The 22,834-nt window shown below is 36.0% G+C and overlaps 1 protein-coding gene across 2 annotated transcripts in view; it reads left to right on the plus strand.

The window, feature by feature from the left end:
* The window catches only part of LOC117177753 (probable DNA mismatch repair protein Msh6), a 253,143-nt gene that overhangs the window by 17,544 nt on the left and 212,765 nt on the right, over positions 1 to 22,834 (plus strand). The window contains exons 2-4 of one of the 2 annotated variants that reach the window (XM_033368662.1): positions 7,123 to 7,365; positions 7,534 to 7,622; positions 7,707 to 7,775. The exons of the other annotated variant lie outside the window; for it this stretch is intronic. Of the exons in view, the coding sequence (XP_033224553.1) occupies positions 7,123 to 7,365; positions 7,534 to 7,622; positions 7,707 to 7,775 (401 nt within the window). The remainder of the gene's footprint in view (positions 1 to 7,122; positions 7,366 to 7,533; positions 7,623 to 7,706; positions 7,776 to 22,834) is intronic. 2 annotated transcript variants of the gene reach the window in all.

Genomic DNA, 22,834 nt, shown 5'->3' on the forward strand with positions numbered 1-22,834 from the left:
CCCCCCCCCCCCCAAATGAATTTTCAACCAAAAACATACATTATCAAAAGAGGAGTTTAATTTTCGATCGAAAAAGTAGATTTTTCAATAAAATACATAAATTTTTAACCAAAAAAATCAATTTCCTATAAAAAAATACTTGATCACCTTTGGTGAACATTTTTTTTGCGTGGAAAATAAATAATACGCTTCTCATATTTTGCCATGAAAAACAATATATTTGAACCCCAAACAATTTGGTAACATCACCAGGTCTACACTGGCTCGTATTTCATACATAAATTCGGTCTTCATTTCTTAGAAAATAGAGCTTCTTTATCCTTAAGCGAGAGCGGGTGCTAATCTGAAGAATTGCACCCGCTCCCAGCGAAATCGCGGTAAAATTTCAGCCACAACCACGTCTCACGACCGTGAGATAGGTGGTTACAGTCTATAACGGAATCAATACGTCGATCCGGCAAAAGTTTCGTGCACCCTAAGAACACGAGGTGATCCAAGGACTACCGCCTTCTGCATTTTTCCCGGAAGTGTTTTAGCATATTGTTGACACGCAGGGATGCTTTTCAGGCTATTCACGAGTGAAAGCGTGGCACCTCCAAGAACGCCGATGATAAGGACGATTAGTTTAACAGAATATTCCGGGTACACTCGTTGAAACTCCCTTATAAGGTGTCTGTACCTCTCTTTCTTTTCATTCTCCTTGGCTATGATGTTTTTGTCAGCTGGTGACAAAAATTCGATAACGAACATGGTTCGCTTCTCGAAGTCAAGAAGAACCATGTCTGGCATGGAGCGTGCAACAGAAACAATTGTCGAGAATATAAAGTTCCAGTATATGCTGCACTTCCTATTCTCGACAATTGACTCTATTTCCCTAGGAGCATTTAGAGGAGTGATATTAAGGTTAATGCCGTAAGAGTGACAGATATAGTAATAAAGCACTCTTAGTGCCGCATTGTGCCTTTGGATGTAGGTCGTTTCCGCATGAGTTGGACAACTGTATAGTATGTGAGCTAAATGCTCGGGGTGTGCATGGCACGCCCTGCAGCTATCATCGAGAATGTCTTTGTTCAAAATGTGGCGACGGTATGATAAGGTGGAAATGACACCGTCTTGGCATGCCAAAATGAAATCCTCCGTACCAGACTTCAATACGGGTGATTTAAGGAAGGCAAACGTTAACTCACACGACATTGACTCATCATCCACATTCCTGTGGAAGATACCGTGCATCCTCTTATCGAGGAGCTGTTCACGAAAGTTTTTCTCTTGTGCTTTCTTAATCTGGGCTTTCAGGAGTGAGTACTCGAGATAGATAAGATTTGATGCATTTTGCTCACCCCTAATACTGAAGTTAAGTCCGAGTGTTTCAGCAGCCTCCTCCGCTTCTTTGTACTGGAGGGTCTTGGAAGAGTCGAGATGGGTCAGAGAGAAACTGTTGATTTTCTCTGACCCACTTCTCCCTCCGCTCTAGACTTCTCTTAGCGTCAGATAGTATCTGTATTCTCTCAACAATATTCTGCCTGATGGTCAGCAGCTTTGACTTGTTAAGTGTGTGATAGCGGGTCCGGAGTTCGCGCGCGAACTTTCGAAACTTGGCGGTGAAATTTCTGCCAGATGTGATGTAGTCAATCGCACACTGAATGCGGGACGCGTACTGTCTTGCACAGCCTATCTTTATGGCAAGTTGATGCATTCGTCTTTTGGTCTTATGATCAACCGTTGGTTTTGTTTTACGATTCGCATCGGCCAAAGCTCTCGCTGCATTATACACACAATATTTGATAGCCTAGAGGTCGGATTCTTCGGAAAAATGTCCACGAAGCTCGTCATCCATTTCAGCCAGATGTTTAGGCTTGAGAGAAACCTTGGTGTTGATGTTTCTCCGGGTCATAAAGCACCACTCTTCCTCTATTGGATGCCTGCCCGCGGTTGGTCTTAGTGTCACCTCTCTTTCTCTGTTGCCGGATTGTTCTAGCTATGGTAGAGTAGGCTTTCCGCTTACATATCCCCTTTTTCGGAGTCGTTCGGTATGGTTTCGCAGGCGTTGCTGCGAAAAGTGCGATAGCTACGGGTGTTTCTCGTACCACAGAACATGCAGCCGTGCCCTGTAACCCCGTTCAGGGGCCACACTCGCATCGTAGCACTCTAGCAAGTCGTGATTGAGTCGTGCCGTCCACCTAAAGGTCACGAGATTCCGCCGATCCATCGCATTGAATCCATTTTTATTGGCTCCCCCAGCTCTAGAGTGGTCGAAATTGTTGACCGATCCATTGTCGAGAGCCCTGCGTGTTCTGTTGTTTTCAACCGCACTGACTACAACTATGTTTGGTGTTGTCATTGTTGTTCCTACGAGAAGCTAGGGAAAGGGGTTCGTCCATCCTTGTAGAGCCCCGCATGCAAGGATAAGGCTGTGTACTTTGAGAGGTCGCCCGGTATCCCAGAGTCACCTTTCTAGACACATCACCCAGGTGCCATTCAGCTTTCGGCCCGGTTTTCACACCTCCGCTTGGGGGTTAATTCCTTCGGGACCACCCCTGGACAATTGTCCGCGACTGCCTATTTATTTTTGTAACCATATTCAGCAGAAACCCTTGGTACAGGGACCCTCATCCGCAACCCGAGGACACAAGAAGACAAGAAATAGAAGAGATTTGACAGGCCCAAGTTTATGTATTATATATTTTTAAACTCAATAGTTGTCAGGAGATGTAGCATATATATATATATATATAAATTAAGTGAGGCTTTGTTTAACTTTGATTAATATTTCATTGTTTATTGATTGCTGATGCGTGATTATGACGTTTGATATCCTAACATTGCTATTTATTTTCCTCTATTTCTAAAGCAAAAACAACGCATCACTACTTTATTCGAAACTTTTTACTATAACTTAGATTTTCAGAGAAAATTTTTATTTTGAAATTATACCCTCCATTTTTAAAAGTTTTGAAATTAAAATTATTTGACTTAGTCCAACGATAATTTCAAGTCGGTTGTGTTCACAAAGGTTTAATTTAAAATGTTTTGATTTTTAACACATTAAAGCTAGAAATGTTATAATTAATTATATTCGTTATTGGAAGAATATTTCATGAAATATATCTAAATATGTCCCTACATCACTAATTTCAGTAAATTTCCCGAGTACCCCATCATTTGACTTAAAGGATTAAACCTAGAGACATAAAGAAAAGCAGGTATGTATTTAGGGCAAGAGAGCGGGGCACTTCTGATACTCCGGTTACATCCCATTGATTTTGTTGTTTTTCATTAAATATTTTATATATTTTTAAACCCACATACCTACCTACAATTCTATTATAATAAGGTGTAATAAGCCAATATGAATTCATCATAAAATTCGGTGTTACATTAGTTTAACATTTATAACTTAAGGGCATGTGATACTTCGTCGTGTGGTCAACCGGGTACAGTTCCCCCGGCTTTTTTCTGCAAAAATGAAAATTTTTAGAAACTGAATTCGGAGATGCTATGAAATATCATAACGGACGTCCCCGTACTCTTTTTTGAGGGATGATAACAAGAAAATGTATTGTGCTAAATAAAAATCTTATGCATTATTTTGAGGTTACGCCGTTTTTCATCTCGGCCTTTCCGATAATTTGAAAATTATTCATGAAATAAACTTTTTTAATTTCCTGCAAACAAGGTTAGTTCCGGGAGATTAGTTACTATGTTTATTTGTAAGTCCAAAGTTTTCGGCCAAAAATATTGTGTAGTTTGGAAGTAACGCTCGGGAGAATTGTAACACACATAACCTCGAAATATACACACGTTGTTAGCAAAATCAGAATTTTTTTGAAAAATAAACACAAAAAAGTGTGCGGGGACGTCCGTTCGCATGTCCGTTAACTTCAATTGAAATTGGTACCAAAACGGGTTTTTTGGACGCTATAAATAAACATTTAGTTATTAATTAGTCAAATATATTTAATAAATTATTTTAAGAAAGACGTAAAGGCTTCAAAATACAGCCTCTGAACGATACAAAAGAAGAATTAAAAGAATAATAAGCATTGCAAAACTAAACATAATAATTAATTTCGTATTAACAATACAAATTTTAAAGTAAGACTTTAAAGGAAATGTTTAGAGTTTTGTACATCCTCGTCCTAACGAGAAGGTATTGGTTTTATGTGAAAAATGACTTTCGACGTTTTGAGACCCCGTGAACCAGAGAAAATAGTTTTTATGTCGGTGTCTGTCTGTCGTCGTTGTTGTCGTTGTAGCCTGTAAACACGGTAATATTTGAAGGAATTTTTCGATTGCATTCCCCTTTGGTACACTTTGTAAGGATATGCAAAGAAAGGATGAGTTCGTTAGTCAGCTTTTTTGAATAAATTTCAAAAAGTTAGAGCATTTTGAAAGTTCTTGAGACTTTTTTTGATCAAATAAAAATGACCAAAGTTATAGCATTTTTAAAATGTAGGCGAACTTTCGAATAAATATTTCAGTTGAAAATTATTTAGTTATTTAGAGACTTATATATGTTTCAGCTTTCTTTTCAGGTAAAAGTTGCGAAATTCTTACGTACGGCTTATTTTATTTCTTGATGAACTCTCTAGAAATGTTTTTCGTAGGTTTTTACTTGCAAAAATGTATTTAAGAAAAATATTGTTTGGAAAATTAATGATTGTATAATTCCTGAATAAAAGGTAAGAGAAAACGTATCCATAGAGATTCGTAGAGAATCATTCATAGAATAAAATTAAGTGAGAAAATAAATAATATGAAATATTTTTTCAACAGTTCGCCTAGTAATAGGAGCATTTTCTTCAAAATTAAAAATAATTTATAACAACGTTTATTTTTAACTTGAAACAACTTCTGTACATACTTCTTTATAGCGTTCAATTTAAAGACCGAAAAATTGAACAATTCTGGCCCTACTGGCGTTGGGCACCAAAATAGACTATGATAGAACTATGCCTTCAAAATGAAATTATTCTCAACCAAATGACAAAGTTGTTTTGTATGTGTATCGTAATCTTTTCATGTTCAATGTTACTCATAAATGACGGATTGCAGTGCAGAAAAAGATACGGAATTTTTCAGGAGAACGAAATAATATTCTGTAAAATCGAAATCACCATTTGAAGATAGAAAAACTTTGCTCTTGAGCTGAAAAGGCTCGGTTGCAAAAAACGATCAAAAGTGCAATTTTCACTGAAAATAAAAAATAAAAACTTGATTTTGAGATGTTTAGTTGCTAAATTGAGAGGTGATTTTTATTAGAAAAAGTTACCCAATTCCAATTAAATCATTCAAGAATTTGGAGGTTCAAATTCCATGGGTTTTGAAAATCGTCTTTGGGTAAAGACTACGAATCAACTTTGTAATTTAAAAAAATAATAAAAACTTTCCCCTGAGATATAGGGGACCCGAATAGAAATAAGAAAGTGTTCATGCAAACAAATTAATCCGTTCCGGGAAAATAAAGATTTCGTGTCGCGGTCTAATACTGTAACATATGATATATGATTCAAGAGATTTTTCTTTGATAATAGAAGCGTTTTACTATTGTATTGTATGAAACAAAATTTAGGAAGAAAAATATTGGTCAGAAAAAGGTTTCAAAAAAAGGTCAGAGGCTAGAAAATTAAAAAACAAAAACAAAGAAGATGGGATACAAGTACAGCCAGCTATTTGGCTTTGAATCACCGACAGTCTTATTTTACTATATTAAAAACGAAATTGCAGACATATCCTTTTAACAAAATATGTATTAGATTGTTTGAGAATTTTGTATGAAAAAAAGCCCAGTTTCTAATAAATGTTGGTTATCTAGTTCTGCACTACAACCATTGAAAGGTACATAATGTTTCAGAATTTATAATCATATTAATCAAACTGTTCACAATTTAACAATTTTGAATACAGCCCGTTTCAAAATGAAAGAATTACATATTAAATATAGTATGCGTTAAAATAAAATAACAAACAAATTTTAGCTTTACAATTTGAAGGGCCTAAAATTAAAAATATAATAGTGTCGCAGATTGAACAATTGTACAATTCTGCAATTGTTTCATATTAAATATAAACGCTTAATAGTTGAAATTTTTCCAAATGAAAACTTTCCTAATCAAATCATATCAACTTCAACTGATGAAAATTGAAGGACAATTTCATTTTTAATATATAAAATTTCATATATGTAAATCGTTTAAAGTTACCAAATTTTCAATTAGTTGTTAGTTATTGTTAGTTTATTGTTATTTTTCTCGATCGCCGGGTAACACATAGTTCTAATTGCTCCAGTGATTATGAATATTTTCAGAAAACTCTATTATCGACTGAATTTTATTTAGGCGACAGCGCCTCTTTCGCTCATTTTACTCAAGCCAACTGTTAAGAGGGGATGGATACTTGTGTGTATAATATCTTTCCCTTTTCCCCATGTGGTCCACCGTAGCATTATCGTAGACCCCGAAACCTAGAGTGCTACTTGTTTTTTTCTTCTATTTTTTGTAAAACGAAAATAAAACAAAAAATTATGTTTGGTAGCAACCACGTACGTGGTTGTGGCCAGAATTTTCTTGTCTCGACTCGTTAAAAAAACAAAAAGACTTCGGTAAGGGGCACGCGGGAGTGCATGAATTCAGGACTCTGCGTACTATTTCGAAAAAGGTGTTCTATCGTAAAATATGAATGTTACAGACCAAACTTAAAACATCAAAAAAAAAGTCTTTTAGGCATTTTAATTACTATATTTTAATTGCTCAATTATAAACATATGAGCCATATTAAAAAGTATTTCATTGTACGTTAAAATGAAAGTACTTTATCGTAGTCTTGTTCAAAGAATGATCAAGCCTAGCTTTAAACAGCTTCCTCTGTAAAGGGCTTGCCTATTCTGTTGGATTTCGAGGGAAAAAACAAAAGGTTCTAACTTTAATACATAAAAAATATCGTTTCCTAAGATAAGCTAATGGATTCAATTTGATTGAGGTTTGCCTTAGGAGGCATATACTTGGATGTATCCTTGTCATTTTAATCTTTTTGAAGTGTTTTGAATTCTTGAGTTGTAGTGTACATGAACAGTTTTAGTGGTTTACTCCTCGTATTTAACAAGAAAATAACTGTTGCACGTAGGTCAAATGGAACTTGGCAGTATAATTGAAGAAAAAGAGAAAAGAGCGCAAGACAAAATAGACTCCAAACTAGAAACGCCGAAACGAAAAAAAGACTTATTTAAAGAAAAAAAGGATACTTCGGATCGTAAAAGGACTATTGATGACGATGATAGTGGAGAAGTGCCTCCAGTAAACAGTAAAAGAAGAAGGCTCGTGATTCCAGATGATGATAGTGCTGAGTCAGGGGACGAATTTAAACCAGGTTAGAAGACGTGTTTCTGCTATTTAAGGGTGTTTTAATATTGGAGCTTCATAATGTAATTAATGTAATTAAAATTTCGTTAGAAAAAAATTAAACATCAGCTTCAACTTAACTAGTGAATTTTATCACATTATTCAATTATATCAATATTTCTCTTTCATACTTTAGATTCGCCAAATGAAGAATCAGAATCTTCATCTGAAAGTGTCCTTAGTGATAGTGAACCTTATACACCAAGTGATGATGAATCTCCCAAAGTAAGCTATAAATTTTGTATAAATTATTCTTATCGTATTCTCACTAAGTACTAATTAATCTAAATGTTACCTAAAATATTACAGAAAAAACAAAAACTATTTAATGCAGCGTCTCGAGCAAATAAGGGTCACTTTGGAAGCAAAAAACCCATCGTAAGTAAATATATAATACACTGGTAATTCCATTTAAGTTCTTCTCATTTAGGTCGCTCCGAGAATTGTTGCTCCTGCGGTTACGGGCTGAGAGTGGAGCCCCTCGGTGTCGAGGGGACGAGAGTCTACTGAATGTTTACGTTCAGAAGCAGCAAACGTTGTGTTCGCTTTAATTTAATGCTATTTAGGAGCATGTCCGAAATCGGACTTGAATAGGACTTCCAACAATTTCTTCACTTTTTTCTCAATCTGATATTTTTCCTTCATAAATTAAGTGAAGTGTCACACAATTAAAAATTAAAAGCCTAAAAACTTAAGAATTTCAGATTCAAAAGTTGAGAATCGCGAGATTTCAAATTGAAAACGAGTTACTTTACACTTTTAGTCTCCTTAATGACTTTTTAAATATACTCACTTCTTTTTATTTTTATGAGGGTTTCGTTATATAGGAACTTTTTCATTGGTTGGCATCTGCTTCGAAAGGACTGCAAATAAATTAGCTTAGTATTGAGGTATGTTGACGTTAAAATCTTATTGTATTGATTTGCGAGACCGAAAAAACGACGGCTGCAATTAGAGCCAACCTATAGTCTCTTGCTTGAATTTGATCTGTGAAAATACAGCCAAATATGGTTTGTTGTGTAGTCGGGTTATCCTTCTCTTCTTTCCTTAATCCGTCCAGGGTGAAAGATGTTGTGCGAAGAGACTGTGCTTCCAGCAAAAACTGACGTGGGCCAGTACCACTAAGCATCCTAGGATGAGGCCATTCAGAATTAATGTTATGGATGGATGTTCGATAGGTAGGATTTCCAGCAATGATAGTTTTTAGTCGTGAAGTTAAGGTCCAGATTGATGCGTGACGTCACGGTGGCCTCGGAGAGAGTAATAAGGGAATATTGAGTTAAAACCTGATTTAATTGATCCACAAAACTGAGTAAACGACGAGAATGATAGTAGGAACTTCTGGCAATCGCACAGTGAGCCAGCCGCCCCGCTTCCGTTGCCAACATTCCAATTTTCAAACTTTCGAATTTGTACAAAAGAATCAGATCATTGTAATCAGTGATAATTGGGGTATCTTACACATAAATAATAGTTTATTAATAAAATACTGCTTCGTTGGCAGACATGCAAAGTTAAAAATGTTTAAAAAATTCTTCATGTGTTTTTCGTTCAAACCTTTAATATACTTATGTATCCATTATTATTTTTTTAATGGTTATTTTTTCCTTATCACCCTTAGACACATAGAAGTTAAAAAAATTGTTAAGTGATTTAAAAAAATTGGAATAAAATTTATATATACGTGACGGTAGGGGTGCTTCATTTTGCCCCTTTTCATAAATAATATAATAATCACAAGTAATAGAGTCAGCACCCGAGCGCCAAGAACTAACATGTCTGCAGCGAGCTGCCACATACGCACGCACGCATACGTCTCATGTTTCGCTATGCTTTTCACTTGTTTTCCAGTGTTCACTTTGTTTAGAAAGCTTATCCAAACTTACAAGTTTTTACTTTTTCTTTTCATTGCCTTTTTCTCTCTCCTAGATTTGAATATATTGTATATAATGTCGAAAATTACCAAAATAGAAATTATTACTTTCTAATGAATAATAGTTTGGATTCAACTATTCATTACATTGTATCGAAACTGAATTTGAGTACTGGAAATATCCCAGAGTCAGACATAAAATCTTTATTGAAGAAAATACGAGTTTTTAGATATAAACGTGATACAAAATTTCAAGCTGCACAAAGATTTTTAGCAAGATTTGAATTTAATAATGCTTAATTTTGCTGAAAAATCTGATCGTTTAAAACGTCGAAAAGTTTCTAAAATCAGTGCTGAGCTAAAACATGATACCCTAAGGTTAATTATGGCTTGTCGTTACGCAGCGAAACAATCTGTAAATAGAGATTTGTATTCGATTTGCGATAATATTTTAGAAAATTCAGAAAGCCCAAGCAAAATTAGGAAATTATTAGGTGAACCATCTATTACACTAAGAAAGAAAACTGTACAAGAATCTTTAGCGTTTTTGTTTGAAAATTCACTTTCTAAAGGAAGTGTATCAAAATATACGCTTGGAATCAAAATCATGTCGATCAGATATTTGGCCTACATATAATGATCATAGAGCTGCTAAAAAAGTATGCAGGCCACCGAAGAAAACAGTTTCTATTTCTGAAAAAAAGCAGAGACAACCCTTCAAACTTTATTGAATTATACTACAAAATGAATTACAAATTTGCAAGCCGAAGTGATTATTCAGTATATGAAAATGAAAAGCGTTATGGAAATAAAAGCAATAATGATGTCGATGGGTTCTACGAAGAATAGGCTTTCTTTTCGTTTCCGTTAAAAATTAAGCTAACTTCATTCAGCTAAGTTTTCAGGAGGAATAAATAACGTATTATTTTTCGAACCATTTCAAACGAATTCAAAACTCCAGCATTTGGTATTACAGTTTATGATTTAACCTAGGCTCCTATAACTTTCAAAACAAGAAATTTAAAAAGATTTTTCATTTATTTTAACACTTTTACATGTTTACTAAATTGCATACTAAATGAAGTTAACCTAATTCTTAACGGTAACAAATGATAGCCTATTTTTCGTAGAACCCAGCGATGTGCTTTTGGGGTTTCGACGGAAGTTCTGGATATTCGTGTTTTAAGCAAAACTACACATTAATAGAAGAAAACATTCCGCAGAGCGATCAAAATTTATTTGTTACCACAGTTATTTCATTGCGAATGTGAACCGCAAGTAGTATCATACTACAGAATAACAAAGCATCGCTATCACCAAGATCTTGTCGTCCTCTTACTATAGAATACACTAAAGAATCAGCAGATGTTTTAAAGCAAAAACAGATTGTTGAAGGTCAATTTGACAAAAACTCTCCACTTCATGCGTAGATCAGAATCTTCGAAACATGTTTGCTTATTTCTTACAGGGCTCACATCAAAGTCTGGCAACTGAAAAGTGTTAAACTTAAAGAAGAATGTGCACAAAGAAAAAAACATATACAAAGTACCCTTTGGGAAAAGTTAGGAATAATAATGGACAAGCCAAAACCAGGAGACTCTGGTACCACTAATGATTGCAATACAGTACGAAAGGTTTTTATAAGCCAGAACTTCTTGCAGAATATCTTAACCTCCACCCGAAGTTACTTTGTAATATCAAAACGCTTTTAAGCGCCCTTTCTTGTCATCTTACAATTGACCCAATGAAATTCGAAACATTGTCCAATGCGACTGCTGAAGTTTATACATTCAGAACTACAACTGGTTTCCTATGCCATCGACACTGCATAAAATTCTTATGCATGGTGCTGATGTCATAAGAACAAGTGACACTGCCAGTGGGTATGCTCGCTGAGGAAGCTTCTGTTTCTAGAAATGAAAATTATAAAAATGACAGATTGTCTCACAGCAGAACATTCAGCCGCAAAGCAGACATAAAAGATATGTTTAACAGAGCTATGGATAGCTCGGATCCTATCATATGCTTCCTTAATCTTCAATCTCGAAATTAAAAAAAAATGTGTTGAACCTTACTCCGGAGGTAAGAGATTTACTAAAGATTTCGCAAGAGGACGAATTATGTCATTCCGACGTAGAAAAACAGAACGAAAACGATGATTTACCATGTATCCATCAAACATTTGTTACCTTAGTCGATACAGAATTGTCGGAGGATGAAAAAATAATTTAACGTGAGAGGCTAGGGAAACTCTCACAGAAAGCAGCCCAAAAACTACAGTTCTAATAATTAAAAATTTCCATAAAAAAAATAAATAAATGCATAAACATAATAAAATTAAATCAAAAACAAATAAAAATGTTAAAACCCTTGTGGTAGATAACTTATTATAAATAAGTTTTTGTTTTACGTAGATAATTTTTAAATAGTTTTAAATATTTTCGCCCTCTGTATTGAATCTGCTAAATGTTTTTTTATGTTTTAAATTCTGATTCCAGATTCGTAATCAGCGCCCTCGAAACCCCGTAGGTACAACGTTTCAATTAGATACAATAATTTTTTGAAATACTCTTCCACCATATTGGATCCGCCATTTTGTTTTTTGAAATTCTTATATTAGATTCGATGTCCGCGCCATCGAAAACCGATAGTTACCACGTTTCAAGTTGATCCAACAATTTTTTGAAATACTTGTTCGCCATATTGGATCCGCCAATTTGTTTTTTGAAATTCTCATATCAGATTCGGATCAGCACCCTCGAAAACCATATATAAGTGACCTTGCAATTCACTTTTGTATATTTTATTATGTTTTCCGACTTCTGTCCACGGAACGGGGTCACCCTGGCCCACTGTCATTTTTTATTAAATTTAAAAAATGACTGTCCAGTCATTTTTTATTAAATTCCATGATTCTTCCATTTTTTTCTCATTTTTTAAAAACATTTCATGACTTTTCCAGATCTTCCAGGTTATTTATAAAAAGAATAATAAATAGCTTTAAAAAGAATAATAAATAGCTTTAATAGTTTAAAAAATAGTTGAATGTTTGATTAAAAAGGTAAATTTTCAACCTAGAAAATTAATTTTCCATAAAAAATAACGAATTTGAAAAAATATAGTTAGTTTGCAATACAAAAAAATGCATTCTTAACCTATTAATTGAATTTTCAATACAAAAGATAAATTTTCAAACAAGGAGATTTATTTTTTACCAAAAAATAACAATTTAAAACAAAAATATGATAAATTTTGAACAAATTTTCAATAAACATTTTTTATTTTCTATCATTGTTCACTGCTATATGTACTAAAATAATTGATAAGAATCTTATGTAATAGTTCAATTTTCAACAATAAACCACGGATTTTCAAACAAAAAAAGTTTAATTTTAAATCAATAAGATGAGTTTTTAACCTGGAAAATTAATTTTCTACTAAAAAGCAACAAATTTGAAAAAAGACAAAAAAATACTCATTTTTAATGCAACAATTTCATTTTCCACCGTTTTTTCACCGATATGTACTAAAATAATGATCAAAGCTTTGATTAATAGTTTTTACATATAAAGGAAAGGATAAGAAAGCGGCAGTGATAATGAAACAGGTATGGAGAATAGGAAAAAGAAGGTTCCAGAATGATTAGAGAAGGAGAATGTGGTTATTTGATACGCTGGTATGGCCGGTATTAGGTTATGGAGCGGATATATGGAGATGGAAGGGAAGGAAGCAGATTGAGAGTTTACAAGAAAGGTATATAAAGTGGATGCTAGCGGTAGACGGGAGGACACCTTGATATATGGTGAGAGAAGAAGGGCAAATGGATAAATTAAGTGCTAGGGCGGTTAAGAGGACATGCCAATTTGAGACGAACTTAATTGAGGGAAAGGGAGGGGAAATACGAAAAAGTGTTTGAAGAAGGTAGAAGAAAGGAGAGGGAGAGCAGTGGAACTATTAAGATGGGAAGACGAAAGGAGCGAGTTTTTTAGTGAAAGAGACATAGGCGATGGGAATGGAGCAAGTTATGAAGAATTTGAGGCACGGGACAGGGAAAGACAATTAATGGGAAAATGGGGAATGATTAAGGTATCAAAATATAATAAATGGTATACGGTGATAAAAAGGGAAGAAGTACCAGATATTTAGGGTATGGGTATGGGATGGATGTAGGAGAGGAATGTAAGATAAGGGAAGTTGGCAAGAGAAGGTAGTAAAGATTCTAGGGGAGGATGGAGTGGGTGATGAGTGGATGAAGGAGTTGGAGGGGGCTAAAGGAGCGAATCAGAAAGAATGAAAGTGGAAAAATGGAAAAGTGAGCATAAGATAGAAGCGAAGTGAAAGTGAAGGAAAAAGGAAACGAAAGTCGCGTACATTCGAAACGTAAAGGTTTGTAAGTAGTTATTATTATTGAGTAGCATAAGTAGATTAAGATGCGCCTGCTCTCTCGCTTCGATCGCTCGCTCACTCTTCCGACAGTAAAATTGCGCTAGATTAATGTAGAAGTAATTATGAATAAAGAAGAAATAGAAAATCATCGTATTTTCCCGCAAAGAAAAATTCTTCATCTTATACGTATTTTAATAGCTTATCAAACTTATTTTGCTGCAAAATATTGTTTAATCTGATAAAAATGTATATAAAATATAAGCTAACAAACAGAGCTTTTAGAATTCCGAATTTTCTAGATTATTTTAATTCTGCTAAGCTATTTTTATACAAATATGATGGAAATTATTTTTCTTCTGAAAAAAAGGGACGATAATTTTTTTATTTGTTAACCTGAAAAGCAAATGCTATACATATTAGACTCAGCTAATTTTTTCCGCAAAAAATTATAAATGTTATGTCTTTTAAATTTAAATTCTTTATTACCAATGTAAATGTTAATTATTGACAATATACTGCAGTTAGGGGAAACTAGTAAGCCACTTTAATATATATAAAATGTAAAACAAATTTTCCCAAGAAAAGAAGAAGAAATGTTATATTCTTTATCTTAAATTATTTATAACAAAGCTACATGTTAGACGTTATCAAAGTTCTGTAGGGTAGTAGGTTTGTTTAGCTACTTTTGATACGTATTAGATAGCTTAGGGTTTTTTGTTTGCAAAAAGTATGAAAATAACTCATATCTTTAAGGTTATTCTCGAATTTTTTATTTTTTTACGCTTTTAATACTAAGAAATAAAAACAATGAAGGTGAATGTGCGCTATACCTGTCTTATACGCCCAAAGAAAATAAATTTGTGTGTTTAACCTATTTTCAAGTTGCAAGAAATTACAATCTAATTTTTTTAAAGAAAGTTAAATTTGCTAGGTAATCTGGTTCGTTTTCCAACTTTTCGATTTCTGATATTTTTCATTACTATAGACTGTTTTAAAATTAATAAATATTTACTGCCTTAAATTCACAGATTTTTACAAAATTAGTATTTATTTAGCAAGCAATTACTAAATAATAATATTTAATAAAACAAATAAGAATATTTTTTTTAAATGGAAACTTTTCACAATAAGTTGTACCGTTGTACTGTCAACTTGTCATTGTTCGTCTCTATCATAAAGTCATGTAATAAACCACGCTGTTTCATCAGTTCTTCTTTATTCATAATGTGTCTCACGACCGTGATGTATGTAGTTACAGTCTGTAATGGAATCAATACGACGATCCGGAAAAAGTCTCGTGCACTCTGAGGATACGGAGCGACCCAAGGACGACCGCCTTCTGCATTTTTCCCGCAAGTGTTTTAGCATATTGTTCACACGCAGAAATGCTTTTCAAGCTACGAAGTAGTGAAAGCTTGGCACCTTCAAGAGCGCCGATTATAAGGACGATCAGCTTAACAGAATATTCCGGGTACAATCTCGCAACTCCCTTATAAGGTATACCTTATACCTCTCTTTCTTTTCATTCTCCTTGGATATGGTGTTTTTGTCAGTTGCTGCCGAAAATTCGAAAACAAAGATGGTTCGCTTCTCGAAGTCAAGAAGAACCATGTCAGGCCTCGAGTGTGCAATGGAAACAATTGTCGAGAATATAAAGTTTCAGTATATGCGGCACTTATCATTCTCGACAATTGACTCGATTCCCCTAGGAGCATTTAGAGGAGCGATATTAAGGTTAATGCCGTAATAGTGACAGAGATGGTAATAAAGCACTCTTAGTGCCGCATTGTGCCTCTGGATGTAGGTTGTTCACGCATGAGCTGGACAACTAGATAGTATATGAACCAAATGCTCGAGGTGCGCATGGCACGCCATGCAACTGTTATCGGGAATGTCTTGGTTCAAAATGTGGCGATGGGATGCTAAGGTGGAAATGACGTCGTCTTGGCATGCAAAAATGAAACCCTCTGTACCAGACTTCAATCCGGGCATATATATATATATATGTATATATTTAAAATCTTATCCTTTCTATATATACAATTATTTACAACTATTTACATAAAGTCTTATATCTTAGCATCTTAGTCTACTTAAATTTTACTATACCATTACTTACAATCTTCGCGCTTCTAATCTAAGCGACTTCCGTTTTCTTTTTCTTTCAATTTTTTGTACCTCCATTTGCTTTTTTTCTCAGGCATTCTTTCATTCTCTCTCATTCGCTTTTCTAGCACCCTCCAATTCCTTTATCCATTCTTCTCCTAATCCCTCCTCTCCTAGAATCTTAACCACATTCTCTAGCCACATTCCTATACCTTCCATTCCTTTCCTACATCCTTCCTATACATGATCCCATGTTTCCATCTCCCATTCACATATTCTACATTTGCTGTTCTCTTCTTTTTCCCAATACATTCCCTCCTTTAACTCGGTTCCGAATCTAAATCTTCCTATTCTGGGCCACCTTCTCTCTCCCCATCCCTTTTCTAAATACTTTAGCACTCCTTTCTTTTTTATCATCTTATACCATTTACTGTATTTTGATTCCTTAATCATCCTCCACCTTTCTATTCATTGTTTTACATCACACATGTAGCGTTACATCATGTAGCTTTACATCACACATGTGCAGCAATAAGAAAAAATTCGTAATTAGTCAACAGTGTAACGGTGTACAATTGAACTTGGCAAGTAGTGCGACCATCACAGTCGAATCTAAAGGAACACTAAAGATTGTGGTTAATGACCGTAATAATGAAAAGGTGTTAAATTTAGAGAATACACTTTCTGTTCCAGATTTAAGAACGAATTTAATGACGGTGGGTAAGATCATCGATAAAGGCTGTGAAGTAATTTTTAAGAAAAATGCAGCTGTGATTCGAGACGAAAATAGGTGTGAAAAGTTTTTTGCCGAGAGAGTTGACGGACTGTACTACATTCGGGAAAATCTGGAAAACGCAAAGTTATTATCCGGAGAACACAGCTCATCGACATTAGAGTCATGGCACAAACGACTCGGACATCTAAATTTTAAAGATCTGAAGAAGCTTTTGACAGATCTTATAATAAATTTTGATAAAGGGGAAGAAGTTTGTATTTGTGAGACGTGTATCAAGGGCAGTACGTTGGAATCGCACATTAGTGGAGATGGCAAGATGTTAATTGTTATAATCGAATCGCCCTAAATCTTTCTGGGCAGAAGCTGTAGCAACTGCTAATTATTTACGAAACAGATGTCCTTCAAGAAGTCTCAATGGTCAAATACCATACGAACGATGGTACAGAAAACTACCAGGTATCTTGCATCTAAAAAATGTTGATAGTAAAGGACATTGTTTCGATAAGACACACGGAAGAGACAAGTTCGATTAGCGAACCCGTGAATGCTTATTCTTGGGATATTGTGAAGAAGCCAAAGGATAAAGAGTTTGGTTGGCCGAAGCCGGAAGAGTAGAAATGACGAGAGATATGACTCTTATCAACGATTTTCTGTCTTCGAAGGAATACGAAGAATTTATCCAGGTAGGAGAAAAGAATTCAACAGAATAAAAGACCTTAGTGGAAATATAATACACACCAATTCAACTAACTCCAAAAATTGAAGTCAACGAAACACATCAAGATCTGTTCTGATAGCGAAAGTGAAAATTTCTTAGGATTTCAAGAAGCTGAAAATAATGTAGAACCTGAAAGAAGAATGGTAGCTGGACGTCCTAAAAACATCAGAACTGGAAACCCAGGAAGATCTGCGAAAGCCTACAACATGAGCAACGCAGCTGTCGAAGAACATTTTCAATGTGCTAACATCGCACAAATCTCCTAGAAGAAAGCGCTTACCCGAAACGAGACCGAAGAGTGGAGAAAGGCAATTCAAGGCGAATTCGAAGCACTAATAAAGAATAGAACTTGGTTGTTAGCAGATCAAGCTGAGGTTCGAAATGTCGTTGAATACAGACTAGTACTTAGAAACAAGTACAATGGTGAAGAAATTTTGCTATCTTATGAACTATTCGCTTCGTACAGTATTAAATTGTTAATTTTATTTCTAAATGCTTGCGAATTTACCCTTGGCTTCCATTTGTCTTACCGTTATGAATTTCAAATTTTGACTCTAGTTCGCAACAGTACTTCTTAAATTTCCTTCTTTCGGAGTCATTTTTTGGTTTTTTGTTCTGCTATCCTGTACAACTAACTCTCTCTCTCTCTCTTTCAGATCTTCTAGTTTCTTCATCCATTCCTCTCCCTGACCATTTTCATTCAGAATCCATTTAATTCTCTCTTCTGTACCCCCCTCCCCCCATTGTCTTTTTTACACCTCTCTAACACATGCAACCATGTATCCTGCTCATACCTACATACTCTACAAACATTCTCTTCTTCATTCATCAAATACCTGCATGCTCGTGTACCCTCTCCCATTCTAAATCTCACTACTTTATTCCATTCGCTCTCCTGTTTAATCTTTTCTCGGTACTCTTGTTCCCCTGCCCCTTAACCATTCCATACCAGCTGTTGTACCGCTTCCTCTATTTCCTCCTACTCTGTACCCCTCTCATGTATACCACAATCACGCCTCATTTCATATCTCTCCTCCTCCCAGTTTGAACGCTCCACGTTACCCCTCCTCTCTTTATCTATGACCTCGCGGGCAGACGCCTGTGCAATTTTTCTTTTCTCTCCCCTCCTTAGTTTCTCTTCGAAGTACTAGGTTCTTTTCACTTGCCTCACCACCATTTTTTCTCTTCCTATTTCTTCCCTCAGCATATACCCTGGGCTACTCCAACTCACTCCCAACACCCATATCGAAAATCTCTCATGCGAACTTTCAGTTCTCTTGTGTTCTTTCCATCTCCAGGTTTCCATACAATAGCTTAACACTGGCCATACTTATACATCAAACATCCACACTCTCATTTTCCAGTCATTCTTGAATCTTCTTTTTCTATACCCCATACTTGTTCCATTACTTTACTCGCGCATTCCAATCTCTTTCTCACCTTTAGCTCACTCCCCCCCCCCCCCCCCTCCCTCGTTTTCAACCAAAATCCTAACTAGCAAAACTCATCAAACAACTCTACCACCACGCCATTTATCTTCCATTCGTACTCTAATCTGCCCCTTTTACTTTTGAAACACATGATCTTGGTCTTGTTCACATTTATTGTTAAACTCTCTTCTCTCACATATTCTTCGAACACTCTAATCAACAAATTCATACCTCTATCATCATCCGTTAGTAGCACTACGTCATCTCCATATGCTAGTGAATGCAGTTTTCCTGGTCCTAATGTTTTCCCTCCTTTTCCTTTCATCTTCAACTTCTCCTCTAAATCTGCGAGAAGAATACTAAATAGAAGTGGGCTCAAAGGACAACCTTGCCCCTTCCTGTCCTGAATTCTTCTCCTTTCTTATCTCTTATCTTACCCTTATCTTAGTATCCACAAATATTTCTTTTATCCTCTCTATTAAACCTTCGCCTACTCCTCTCTCTCTCTTTCATGGCTGCCCATAAGATCTGCCTGTTAACTGAGTCAAATGCTGCCGTAAAGTCTACAAATAATGCGACTAGCTTCTCTTTCTTCCGTCCTAGGTTCCTATTGACTAGATAGTTGAGCACGTAGACGTGATCTATGGTTCCCATCCCTTTTCTAAAACCCGTTTGGTTTTGTGGTATACTTTCCTTTTCTTCCACCTGTCTTTCCAACCTCCTTCTAAGCACTTCCGCATAAATTTTATATCCCACGGACATGAGTGTGATACCTCTATATTCCTCCACCTTTTTGCCATTTCCTTTCTTGATCAACAATACTACCAGCCCTGTCTTCCACTCCTCCGGACACCCTTCTCCTTTCCATACCTTGTTGCAAATCCTCTACATCTTTTCCCTCACCCGTAATCCTCCATATTTCAGTGCTTCATTTTCGAAGCCATCTTCCACTGTTGCCTTGTTTCTTTTCAACCTTGCAATCGCCTCATTCACCTCATCCCTACTAATCTCGTTTTCAGTTTCCTCGTCCCCATCGACCATTTTCTTCTCCCTATACACTATATTCCACTCCTCCTAACAGCCACTTGAAGTGCTTCGTCCACTCTACTTTTACTGCCTTCTCTACCTCTTCCAGATACCTTTCTCTCTCATTCTGTCTTTTCTCCTTTATCATTTTTTCGTGCTCCCTCTTTCTCCTGTTGAATTATCCTTTTTCCATTTCCCCTTTCCTCCATTTTCTTACACTCTCCTTTATCCTATCTTTACTTTCCCTGTATTCATCGTCCGACCAGCCTCTCCTAAACCCTTGTTCTTTTTTTCTCTGTCTCACCTCTTCCCTTACCCTGTCTATCGCTCCTTTAAGTTTTTCTAGTAGTGTGTCATCTCCTTCCTCTTCCCGATCCCCTATCTCCTCGTTTTCTATTTTTTTTCTAAATTCTCTCAACTTTTCCTTCCCCCAAATGCCCATTTTCACTTTATTTTCACTCTTTTCTTTCCTCTTCCCCCTGCTGCCCTTTGAGCCACCACATCTCATTGTCGCGATTACCGGAAAGTGTTCTGAGCCTATCACTTTGCCCACTTCCATTCTAACCATCAGCCTCCTTATTGTTTATTTTGCCAGAATGTAATCTAATACGGCGTGCCCTATGCCCGCGTACGTATATTCACCTTCTTCATCTCCTCTTGTATTGCCGTTCCTAATAAACCATCCCGCCTCTCTCAGTATGTCCAGTAGCCTCCTACCCTCCCGATCCGTTTCCTTTTGCTTAGATTTTTTTATAAACACCTCCTTTTCTCTACCCCATACTTCTCCCCCTTGTTCCCCGGTCCATGAATTTAAATTCCCTCCTATCAGGACCAGCTTCTCCTCTTTCTCCTCTGTCTATTTCTTTATTGTTCTCCATCCTCCCTCTTCTCCTCTTCTTCTGTACACGCATACTACACCCACAATAACTTTTCCTAATTTTATTCTCCCAACCATTGTTCCATCCATTTCTTCCATGTACTCTCTCTTTTCTTCCTCTAACACCAGTTCTTTTCTTACCCCTGACACCATGCTACCCATTCCTCTCCCTTTCACATGCTCCTTTCTTGCTGTTTGCATCTTCCACTCGTATTCTACTTGCACGTCGCTCTTTTTGTGTTTATCATCTTTATTCCTTTCATTCAGACCCTCTTGTCGTTTACCCCTGCACCCTCCCGAGACTCTTGCATTCCCCTTTTCATGCTCTTTGCCCCCTTAATTCACTATCCGTTTTCTAACATCCCTCAGTTCTTCTACTTCATTCCAAATCCATATCTCTCCGTTGACCCATATCCTATCTCTGCCAAATCCTACCCTATTACCTTTACACCTCTCACTCCATGCCTTTCGCTCGATTAGTCACTTTCTTCTCCTTTTCCACCATGTCAGATTTACTTCCATTCTTTTATTTCTACGTTTCAACAAGTTCAATTTCTTCATAACTTCATATTTGTCCCGCTCACTCATCAAGTTCACTAAAAACATACATTCTTTGCTCTCTTTATTCCCTCCTATTCTTCTTATCCCTTCCACTCTGATTTGCGCGCCGATGTCTCTGATCACCTTCCTAATTATTATGTTCTTTTTCCTTTTCGCTCTCTTCCCCCTTCCATTCTTCTTTCAACCTCCGTCAGTCTCAAGCGCCACCTTTAATTCTGCTCGTGCTTGACCACCTCACACTCTCTCCCTACTTCCATACTTCCTTTCTCTCCCACCTTAGACTCAATCCTTCGTTCTAATTTGCTCACTCTCTCTTCTAGCAATTTCTTGTCCCTTTTCCTAACCTCCTCATTCTCTTTCTGCCTGTTTTCTATACTTTCAAATTTATTCCACTCTTTTTCTTTCTCTCCCTTCCATAATTGATCCCATTTTTCCCACTTTTGTCTCACTTTTCTTACCTCTTCCCCTTGTCTCTTCATATTATTCAGTCTTCCGCATGTCTTATCCAATCTTGCACAAGTCTCCTCTTTAAAGCCTTTTATAAGGGCTTTTAACTTTATAAATATATTTCCTTCGCTATTGATGCTCTCGCTGCTAATCGCGCTCGCCGACTATTGCCACCTGTGCAACAAATCCGGCGACCCCGAGTTTCCCGATTTCGATCTAGGCCTTTCTAAATTAGTGGGCCGCCCGCGCCTATGTCCCCTTCCTCGTCTCGATTCTGCCGATTCTACCTTATCTCTCTCTCTCTCTCTTTGTTATCGCTGTCCCTGTTTGTTTCACTCTTCTCACTTAACTCGCATCTGCCTTCTTCCGAAATCTCGCTGTGGACTGCGCATAACCGACATGATTCTACCCTGTTCACTGACCTTTAGCCTCACCTCACCCTCCCCTGTCTCTTTCTATCCTCCACATATTAAAAAATTTTTTTTTCCAAAAATTCGCCCTCCTACACTGATTTATTTGGACAATTTGTGTCTATTTAATTCCTTCTCCCTTCTTACCCTTCGAACTTCTACTTACTGCCGAGAAACCCAGTATATCACCCAAACGAACCTAACCCCAAAATCAACTTTCGTCAATTTCTCTATTTTCCGTTCAAATTTTCATTTTCTATCACTCCCTTCATCCACACTTGCACTTTCACCCTAGAACCCTCACCGTACTCGATCAAATTTTCACTTCTCCTCAGCCAAAAAATGATCGCTCTCCAAAAACACCGTGTAACCTCTATCGGTACTGGAAACGGAAGCCTATTTTTTATTTAAGTGAATTCGTTCAAGATACTTTGATATAATCAGACAGCAACATATTTTTTCTCGCATGCAAATGTTAATTTTTTTAATTTCAATATATTTTTATAGCAAGAGTTCACAACATATTTGTAGATTGTTTTTGGAACAACTTTTTCCTTTTGATTTTTTTGGTCTCTAATGTCGTTTATTCATAAAATTAATTAGTTTTATTTTTAGTCTTATTCTTAGCGATTTAAAGAAAATGTATTCGTCCTATCTCAAAATTATCAGTAAAAAATGAGTATATCCTTTTTGGATGAACAACTTTGATCTATAGATTTTTTCGAACCTTGTGTCGTTTTTCAACAAATAAAATTTATTTATTTTTAACGTTATGTTTTTTACGATTAAAACAAAAACTACAAGTCCTATCAAAAAATTATTCTAGACAAATTTGAATGAGTTTTCACTCTTTTTTGCAAGAGCAAC

This window comes from Belonocnema kinseyi, chromosome 8 (assembly GCF_010883055.1).
Source record: "Belonocnema kinseyi isolate 2016_QV_RU_SX_M_011 chromosome 8, B_treatae_v1, whole genome shotgun sequence".
Lineage (NCBI taxonomy): Eukaryota > Metazoa > Arthropoda > Insecta > Hymenoptera > Cynipidae > Belonocnema > Belonocnema kinseyi.